Source organism: Panicum hallii, chromosome 2 (assembly GCF_002211085.1).
Source record: "Panicum hallii strain FIL2 chromosome 2, PHallii_v3.1, whole genome shotgun sequence".
Classification (NCBI taxonomy): Eukaryota; Viridiplantae; Streptophyta; class Magnoliopsida; order Poales; family Poaceae; genus Panicum; species Panicum hallii.
This window is the reverse complement of record NC_038043.1, coordinates 19,166,699-19,177,487: the sequence shown is the minus strand read 5'-3', so window position 1 is coordinate 19,177,487 and position 10,789 is coordinate 19,166,699. Positions and strand designations below refer to the sequence as shown.

The 10,789-nt window shown below is 51.4% G+C and overlaps 1 protein-coding gene across 1 annotated transcript; it reads right to left on the bottom strand.

Annotated features, from left to right (window-relative positions):
- Positions 1–424: 424 nt before the first annotated feature.
- Positions 425–2,367, bottom strand: LOC112882541. Its single transcript, XM_025947621.1, has one exon. The coding sequence runs from the start codon at positions 2,135–2,137 to the stop codon at positions 572–574; it is 1,566 nt and encodes a 521-aa protein (XP_025803406.1). The 5' UTR covers positions 2,138–2,367; the 3' UTR covers positions 425–571.
- Between the last annotated feature and the right edge of the window lie 8,422 nt (positions 2,368–10,789).

Genomic DNA, 10,789 nt, shown 5'->3' with positions numbered 1-10,789 from the left:
TTAATCATCTTATCATAACGTAATGTTTTCTAACCGGAGGTAGTAGTTCCAACAATCCGTAATATTTAAATTTCTTTTTAGGTTATAGAATTAACTCTGTCGCTAGGGCAACCAAAGACACATCAACAAGGAGCCTTTCTCGATCACTTTCGCTCCATAACAATTGTATGGTCCAAAACATCAACGAGATGCCCGAGCAAATTTTTTTCATATTAAGGACTCCAGAGTCCTCTTTGTTTGCTACATTCATACATAGATTCCAGTTGCTAAAGTTTATGGGTACACCTGCCATAACCTTGCAAGCTTAAAGAAAGAACCATTATGCTGTTGAATTTCTTTTTCTGTATGGTGGATCTCTAGTGAAGGAGCTCAGTTAGATTGGATATTGAAAACTTTCAACTGGTGGGTGAGGTGTATTGTATTTACTATAGAAGTTTGGGCAGCGAAGTTTAGAATTTCTTTCACTCAGCAAAGCTTTACCTGAATATATATATTATATTATTCAACTGGTTTCCACGACTATTGGACAAATGATACACTGGCAGCGGTGTCGATTTTTATTCTGAAGCTCTCAGCTACTCTTGAAGTAGCCGAGCATGGTGTAGACCGTCTGCAGCATCGACGGCACGAAGATGAGCGCCACGGCGGCGGCGAGGGAGACAGCCACCCACGGCGACGGGAAGAAGTGCAGCACGAAGCCGCCGCACCAGTCGCTCACGCGCCGGCCCTGGTGCTGCGCCACGGCGTCGAGCATCTCGCCGTACTCGTCGGGGAGCCGCGCCCCGATGGTCTCATCACCGAGCTCCCGGAACAGGGCCACCAGATCGGCGTCCGTGCTCCGCGTGCTTGCGAGGACCCCTCGCTTGCGGAGCATGGCCGCGTCCTGCGGGCACCGGACCAAGCCCTCCATCCGCGCCACGTGCGCCGTCACGCACGCGCCGTGCGCCCAGTAGAAGTGCTTCTCAAAGGCCACGAGGTTGTGGAGCACCGCCGCGCTGTACTCGTGGACGTGGAAGCACGGCACGCTCATCACGGCCACCGGGCTCGCCGGGTGGCGCCAGAACCGCATGTCCAGGTCGCCGCAGCTCGACGACGATGCTTGCCGGAAACACACCGCCGAGCGCCGGAGCTCCATGGCGCAGGGGAACAGCCGCTCCGACTCCTTCTTGATCTTGAGGAGCTTCCGCGGCGTCGAGAGGACGCAGTACTTGTCCTTGGGCACGCGGGACCAGTGGAAGACGTGCAGGACATGGTGGAACTCGCTGGCGGCGGCTGCGGCGTCGCCGGCTCGGTGCAGTCGCTTCGGGCAGATGTCGTCGAAGCATCCCAGCACGAGCTCCTCGACGGAGTGCCGGAGCCTGAGCCCCGGGCACGAGGCGGCGAGGAGCTTGACGGCCGCGAAGGGGACCTGGTTCTCGAGCACGAGCATGTCCAGCTTGATGTCGTCGGCGTGCTGGGCCACGGCCATGTGCAGGATGAAGTAGTCCCTGTTGATGGACGCCGCCCGCGCCACGCTGTCGGCGTCGTCGCCGGTACCGGTCTTGCTGAGCATCATGCTCACCACGAGGACGAAGCAGCAGTCAAGCAGCAGCATCTCCAGGAACTTCTTCTCGTCGTCCAGGGTCCCCGCGGCAGCCGCGTCCGCGCCGTCGCCGGAGAACTCGTCGCGGAGGCGGTCGCGCTCCCGGCAGAGCACCGCGACGTACCCGTCCACGTCGAGCCCGCACTGGTCCTGCAGGTACCGCATGAACGGCAGCTTGGCGTCCTCCGAGAAGGGGAGGCCACGGTCGCCACGGTGGAACGGGCCAATGGCCACGGCGCGCACCGCGTGGAGCGCCTCCACGCGCTCGCGCCGGGCGCACGGGCGGAAGATTGTCCCCGAGCGCTCGCCGAGGTACCACAGCATCGGAGTCCGCGAGATGAGGTCTCGGAGCACGGCCGTGTTCACCGTCGCCGACGTGAGGTTGCGCAGCCACTTCTCGTTTCCGCCGTCGCCACCTACCGGCGCCGCGCCACCATCGGTGGTGCCAGGGGCGGTGCCCATGTTCGCGTCCGGCGCGATGTCGATCAGGTGGTGATAGTTCCCCGCCATGGCGATTGCTCCATAGCCTCCATCTATGTCTAATGGGAAGCTCATCTGAATCAATTGTTAGAGGTCAACACCGAATTGAATTTGTTACTGTTTTTGTATTGATTAGGGCCATTCATCCTGCCGGCGCAAGGTCCGCAATCAGTGTCAAGCGAATTCTTGCTGACCTCACGATGAGACAACAATGGGGAAAGAGGTAAAACGAGTATGATACATTTGTCGGGCTGGATGTCACGTGCGGTCTGATGTCATTGTGATCTTCATAATGCAGGCTTGCAATGGACAGATCGTAGTATTTCTTGGACGGTCTTCTTACCGAACGGCATCTGCATTTGTTAATTTTGTGTCACGCTACTGTCGGAACGAGTCAGAGAAAAAGACAGTGTTTTTCTATATTATATCCAATTCAATCGAGTAGTATAATCACTAGGATCGAGATGAACAAGAAGTACACACCCATATAATCCAAAACCTTTCCGTTCTTACACAACCTCTTTGTTTTTGACTATTTTCACACGTCCTACACATTATTAGGTGCCTGAATTTTGCGGCCTTCTCAAGCAACTTGTTACCGGCAATGGGCTGCCACTCCCAGGATCTGACAGGGGTAGGGTTGGCGATGCTTATCCGAAATCTGAAGTCCAACGGGTTTTTACTCTATTAGAGCATAGGTGCAGGTTAATTTTTCAACCTATGGGTTTATTAACCAGCAAAAAGTTAGACCCATTAGGTTTACGTGCATGGGTCAAGAAATATAAAACCCGAATCCATAGACCATGGCTTTATTATACCCGATCCATTAGTCAAACTAGCCCATATCTCAGCTCGAAATAATCAGCCGGCCTAGTCTAACTAGACAAGTATAAAACCAAACAAGCACTTCCAAACCTTAACCTAATCAACGGAGGTAGACCTAGGTACCTCTTTACCGAGTGGAGTCCGGTTCATCAGGAAACGACGCTGCTTAACAACCCGGCGGACAGGGCACTCGGCTGGACGGCGGGAGGGTCCTTCGGGATTCCTTGTAAATAATGTGAGTAGATCTTAACCTAACTTGTAACCCACGGCTGTTTGGCTATATAAGGGGTACCCGTACCCACCAAAGACAACGCAACTAGCCTGTGCATTCCAGAAACCCTAAACCAGTCAATACAACACCGAACACAGGACGTAGGGTATTACGCTCCAAGCGGTCCGAACCTATCAAAACCCTTACATCTATGTGTTACCATCAAGTTCTTAGCTCTGCGATCTCCCTCACCTACAAATCTATTACGTGAGCATACCTCAGGTGGACTTGCCAAAGTACAAATCGGACAGTTGGCGAGCTAGGTAGGGGGATCCCCAGGGTCCTCTTGGCGAACTTGATGGATAGCAACTCTGGCATCTTCTTCTCCAAACAAGTGACACTGCAGATCCAAGCCGCCGCCAGCCACTGCAGCCACTTCCCGAGATAACTGCTCCTAGGAGCCCACTTGCCTCCGCCTCATCATCCGAGGCAGAAAGCTCTTAGGGTCCCAGATCCGATCTGACCCTTTCCGGCTCCATCACCTGCCGAGTCGATGAGCTCTCCATCGACGACCTGGCCCAAAGCTGTGTCAGGGCGACTCGTCGCCCTAGGATCAACATCGACGACTTCCTCTCTGGCATGGACTGTGTGAGCCACTCCATCTTCGAGTGCATCGAGCTCACGGAGGCTGCACTCCGCCGCCCGAACAACTCAGCTTTCCAGAGCCTATTTGGGCTCCACAACAACTCCACCGTTTACTCGGACCAGATCCGAGTATCTATGAAAAATCTTCACGTTTCCAATCTGGTTCGATCCAGCGTCGACTAGAATAGATCTGAAGCAGTCCCAGGACTAGTTGCCGGCTTCCAGGAGGCCCTCTTCACCCTCCCACCCAACCGCATCAACACTCCAGATTCACTCGACAACTGTCGGATCTCGGTTGTCTCCTCCGATGAAGACTCCATGGAGGGAGAGGGCCCGAAGGCCCGAAACCTTTGATGCAACCGCAGTCTTCATAGTCATAGGCGTCGGATGAGGAAACCATCGCTCAAGCCCAAGCAGATCTACATACTGCAAAAGGTCGCCACCCCAGGGTCACGGCACCTCAACCCGCTCCACCAACTCCACGGAACCTCGATGACGACTTCATCTCGGAGTGCGATGGCAAGAACATCTTCACCACGCCTTCGCCCAATCTGGCTGCCGCATTCGAGGTACTCGATACTCTCCCCCATACGTCCAAGCTTGAATGAGCTCACACACATCTCCACGTTGCTGCTGCACAAGTCCAACGCTTGTGGAAAGATTACTCGGCCCTCCAAGCTCAATCCAGCAACTCTCACCACTCGATGGGTCATCGCCCCGGCAATGACGAGGTCGACCAACTGGATCTCCGGGCCAACATCAACAACCGAGATCTCTAGCACGCTCATAGGGAGTGCGACGAGGCCGAGCGGGATTGGCAGCACAAGTACTATGAGGAGTATGGCCTGCCCCAGCGCCAATCGTGGGAGTCAGGGCCGACGTGGTCATGATGACCAGCAATGACCACCTCGACCGCCACCACTAGCACCCACCTTCCTCGACAACGACACCGACGGCGACCTCGATGGCTTCTCATCCTTCTCCAACCGACTCCGAGGTATCTCATGGCCTGCCACATTCAAGCGAGTTGGCATTGACAAGTTCGACGGTGACTCCAATCCCAAGACTTGGATCCGCACCTACTCCATCACCGTACGTACTGCCAATAGCACCAACGACATTATGGTGCCTACTTCCCGATGATGATGAGCCGCTAGGCGCTGAACTGGCACGAAGGACTTCGACCCGGCTCCATCAACAGCTGGCAAAACCTCTGCACAGCCTTCATCAAGCACTTCCAGGAGTCTTGTCCAGGTCCCACAACAAGATGGGATCTAGGCAATGTCACCCAGCAGCCCAACGAATCCCTCCGTGACTACAACAAGAGGTACTTTGCTAACCATAACACGATTACAAAGGTTGATGACAGGGACGTCATCCACTACTTCCACCAAGGGCTGCACAACATTGAGCTCTGGTGCAAGATGTTCGAGACCAACCCTAAAACGGTCTCCGAATTGATGACGGTGGTCAACAAGCACGCCGACATGGAGGACGCCAAGAAAGCCCACCGCCACCACAAGGATCACCGTGACTCCGACAACCGGCCCAAGCCACATCATGACGATCGTCCATGCGTCGACGGTCGACCTCCTCGGCACAACTCCAACAAGAACCACGATTGTCCCGAGTCGTCCAAGAAGCAGGATCACAATTGCGGCCCTGAGAACACCATCGCTGTAGCAGATGGATCTGTCAGTGTTTCACCACCATGCCCACCGAGGGATACCCCCGAGGTGGTGAGTTTGTAGGTAGGGTGTCACCGAGATCAGGAACTCAAAGGTGCAAAGGAACACAAGGTTTAGACAGGTTTGGGCCACCGAGAGCATAATACCCTACGTTCTGTGTGGTTTGTGTTGCCTTTGATGGTGATTGAGTGATCTCCTGGGTGATTCCCTGGGTGATCCCTGGGTCCTTGTCCCTGGAGGGGGTCTTGTCCGCCCTTATATAGTCTAGGAGGACAGGTTTACATGAAAGTCCTAATTGGATACGTGCATTAGAGTCCTACCCGAGTACTTTTCTGGTAGTCCTCTACTGTATTCGACTAGTTTTACTACTGTAGGAGCAGTTCTACTAGCCTACGAGTAGTTACACAGATGTAGGGCGTGGGCTATGTCCCAACCTTTATCCTAGGAAAAGTATGCCACATGTACAGTCCCGTGTACCCGGATCTGACACGACCCCGACAACGGACCTCCCTCAACCAGGAGGACCTGGATCGGCTCCTTGACGGCAAGTGTCCCTAGCACAAGGATGCCAACCACAACGCGCGCGAGTGTCATGCACTCCGCAATAGTGTGGCCTAGGACGACTTCAAGCAACCCCACTACGACGACTGGGACAAGGCCAGCGGCTCTACAGGCTCCTATAACCGTGGACGATGAAATGACTCGCCCAGGCATGATCATGAAGATGCATCCGACAAGTCACAGGAGACTTCCAAGAAGCTGATCGCACTGTCAACTTCATCTGCGGGGGCTCCAAAGCCCCAAAGTGTCGCCGCCGGCTCAAGCTTGATCAGCGCGAGGTCAACTCGGTGTTTCAACACCCGGTAGAGCTCCTACGCTGGTCCTAGGTCCGCATCACCTTCGATCGATGCGACCACTGGGTTCACCTCATGAATCCAGGCACTTATCCACTCGTGGTTAGCCTGGTGGTCAGCCAGGTTCGCCTCTCCAAGGTGCTTGTCAACGGAGGCAGCAGCCTCAACTTCATCGTCTCCAAGACACTGGAGAGCATGGGGCATGACATGACCTCCTCGGTCCCCACTGAGGAGGCATTCTACGGAATCATCCCTGGATTAGGCTTGACCCCGGTTGGCCAAGTGACTCTACCCATCACCTTCAAGACCTAGGAGAATTACAGAACAGAGTAGATCCACTTCGAGGTGGCTTTGTTTGAAACATCATACCATGCAATCTTCAGGAGGCCTGCCCTCGCTAGATTCATGGTGATACCATACCACACGTATCTTGTCCTCAACATGCCCACGCCAAATGGAGTCCTCTCCGTCTACATGACCTAAAGACCTGTCACTCCTGTGAGATGGAGAACATCAACCTCTCCGAGGCTTTGGAACTATCAAAAAATGTTGTCTTGGTCGTCGAGTCGGCAAAGAAGAGGATCTCACAATCACAGAAAAGGACTCGGCCGTCGAGTCACAGCTGCAGCCTAACTATGGGACGAAGGTCATCCTCCTCAGGGAGAACGACCCCAACAAGACCGCCCTGATCGGCACAAGGCTCGACCAAGCATAGGAAGACACACTCACCTCCTTCCTCCGCGCCAATTGGGACATCTTTGGATGGAAGCCCTCTGACATGCCAGGCGTTCCGAGGGAGGAGGCTGAGCACTCCTTGGATGTTGATGAAAAGGCTTGACCCATCAAGCAACAGCTCCGTCGCTTCGCTCAGGATCGGAAGGAGGCTATTAGGGTAGAAGTTACACAGCTCCTGGACGTTGGATTTATTAGAGAAGTCATACGCCCAGAATGGCCGGCAAACCCAGTCCTTGTAAAAAAATGGTGAATGGAGAATGTGTGTCGACAACATTGATCTCAACAAGCACTACCCTAAGGAACCCTTTCCACTTCCATGCATCAACCAGGTCGTTGACTCCACGGTCGGGTGTCTCCTGCTCTGTTTTCTTGACCACTACTCCGGGTATCACCAGATCGCCCTCAAGGAGTCGGGTCAAGAGAAGACTTCCTTCATCACCCCCTTCGGGGCGTACTTCTATAACACTATGACGTTCAGACTCAAGAACGCAGGTGCTACCTACCAGAAGGCCATCCAGAAATGCATCCAGGGGCATATCGGGCGCAACGCCGAGGCCTATGTTGACGACGCAGTGGTAAAAACTGTGACATTTAGGTAATTAGAAATATAGACACTGGGTTTTAGTGTGAAAAGTGTATGTTTGCTATGGTGTATGTGTATAACACAAAGGAATAGGGGTATAATTGTAATTATGTAAAATATAGGTCCTTAAGTGTTAATTGGGTAAAATGGGAGATAGCATTCAAACCTAGGGAAAATATAACACTAAGTGTTAAATCTATATCACCATAGGAAAGGAAATGCAAAAGATAGGTTAAATCCTAAGAAAAATAGATCTTTAAGTGATAGCAGGGGCCTAGATGTGATTAATGTAAAAATATGGGTCCTTTTATGCAAAATAGTTGAAATATAGAAGTAACATTCAAATTTACTTAAGGGCTAAAATGCAAGAATACAAGTCATCATGACATCCCATGAAAACTTACAAATGTATCCAAAATTTCAACAAATCCATCTTGGTAAGGACAAAAGTAATTTAAATTCTACTTTTGTTCAAAACTTAACATGTAAAGCTATAAACTTTGAGTTTTTGAACTTGAACCTTAAAGAAATATTGTAGAGTTTGAAAAACTCTCCAACTTTCATTTTCGGAATTTCCTCATTAGACCCCTACATTAGTGGGAAATCTTTCTTTACCGTGGCATCCCTAAAATTCTTGGAATTTCCAAACAGGTCCCCCGGACCCCCTCCCCTCTCTTCTTCTTCCTCGGGCACGTGCTGCCCTGCTCTGTTTCTCCTGCCGCCGGTGCAGAGCCCCCCTCCGGGCCGCCGCTCTGCCGCCGCCGCCGCTCCACCTCCTGCTTCTCCTCCTTCCACGCGTCGTTCTCTCCCCAATCCCGGCTCTGTTCCCCTCCTTGCTGCCCTCCTCCGCGCGCGCCACGGCGTCCCAAGCCGTCCGCCAGCCGCCACGCACCTCACCGCCATCGCCAGCTCCTACTCGCATGCGTAACGCCCCTCCTAGCCTTAAGGCATGCTCAGCTGTTGCTTTGCGACTTGCTTTACTCCCCCGAGCACCCTAGGCCTCAGCATTTTCTATTCTCCGAGCTCGATCCCTCACCGGACCTCCGCCGCCCCCACTGCCCACCGTCGCCAGCCGCCTTCGCTCGCTCTGAACCCCAATCCAGTGCTGCTAGAGCACTGCCGTGACCCACTGGTGCTCTCCAGCCCGATCAATTTCACCCTCTCGCATCCGAGCCTCGTCTTCCACAGCTCCGGCCAGCCCAAGTTCCGCCGCCGCCTCCTTCTCACCGTGGGCAGCCCACTCCGAGCTCTTTCGCACCACAACAACCCCTTAGCTAGCACCACATCGACCCCGTGAAGCTCTACGACCCCTCCGTTGGTTCCCTAGTGCACTGCATCGACTTTCCGACGCTCGCTGGAGTCTACCTCCGCCGCCATCGTCACTGTCTCCACCGGTCGCCCCTAATTCGAAGCCTATGTTCCCAATTGACGGCACCAATACCTTCCCCACGACTCACTCGTGCTTGCCCGCAGGTTCCTCGCCGGTGTTGGCCGCCGGAGCATCGCCGTCTTCGTTGACCTCTCCGCCGCCGCTTCGGGCTCTCGTCGAGATCCCCTTTCCCGACCACCTCTACCCTCGACACGTGGCTCAATCTGACCATCGTAAGCCCCTGAAGCTCTCCCTCCCCTCGGACCTCGCCGCCGGTGATCCTCCTCACCGGAACACGGCCGTCCCATCCCTGCTCCCCTTCTGCTCTAGCCAAGGACCTCGGGATTACAAGAATTGAAAGCCCAGGGGGCTATCTGCAAGGCTTAAGACTTATGTGAATAGTGCTAGAAGGACCCCCTTGTGTTATTTGTGCTGTCAACTTGAAAATTCCATATCAATTCAACGAAAAATCATAAAAATACAAACTAAAATTTGTTGGAATCCTCATTTTAAGATCTACAACTTTCCTTATAGATTGACTTTCAGTTTCTGAGTAGTTTGTGCTTTAATTTAAATGGTAAGTTTAGTTAGTTGTAGAATAAAGAAATGTATAGTAATTAGCAGAAAAATGGTAAAAATGTGAAACCAATTGTGTTAATCTTGTTTTGACATGTAGTACTTAGAAAAATAATTAACCTACTGTATGTGTAATATTTTCATAATATGTGAATTTAATTATGAATAATACCTATTTAACCTTGTATATTTCATATCTATGGTTTTAAATGTTCAAAAATCATGAAAATATTTTGAGGTACTGTTCTTGAGTAGTGTAATCTGTCACTAAATTCTCACCCTAAGATCAAGTGTAAAACACCAGGACAAATAAAACATGCAATGATAATGTTATGCTCTTTTCTAAATAAAATAAGTCCATGATTAAATGATGACCTAGGGTTAGTATAAGTAATTATCAAGCAAAAAGATAAAGTTAAATATTTAGGGTAACCAACCCTGTTACTTAATGTAACTAGGTAAAATGGTTAATACCCGATAAATGACTGCCCAGTAGAGAGATAAATGATATGTGTAAAAAGTAAATCATACTTTCATTGGATTGCAACTTTATCGTGAAGTAAAATAAAAGAATATGCATTCCTTAACTTATAACTTTGCATATCATGTAGACTCAACTACTCTCGCCGACGGTGACTACGAAGTAATCCCGGAACAAGGAGTGGAATCAGCTGAAGACCCCGAGAACGCCGTCGAAGGTCTAACTGAAGGTCCGAACCAAAGTTCGGAAAACCTTGACACTACTGCCCCCAACCCCGCGCAAGAAGGCAAGCCCCGGACATAACCCCTACTTTATTTACACTGCAATCTATATTATTTAAATCTATCTATGCATTACGTTCAAAGGAATTGTATGAGAAACCCTAGTAGCATTTTCCTAGGAACCAATGTACTGAATATTAGCACTTGAGTTCGAATAGCCGCTATGCTAATAGGACCAGTAGAAGTCTTGTGATTTCCTGTCACTCACGCGATATAGGAGTTGCAATGTTTACCTTCCTGTAATCACTATAAGGATGATGGACAGGACTTATGTGAGGTATCATGGTTAAGATGATACGCCGTCTGTGTTGATGCATTTGATAAGGTCACAGTGTGTGGTAGCGGTGGTTAAGCATTTGAAAGTACTAGCCACATGCCGCGAAATATGGTAAGCGGTAAGCCTAGTAACCAATCGGCCCGAGGAGTGGACATACCTCCCACCACTCGTATTTGGTTTTTCCTGTTACTTGATTCGATGT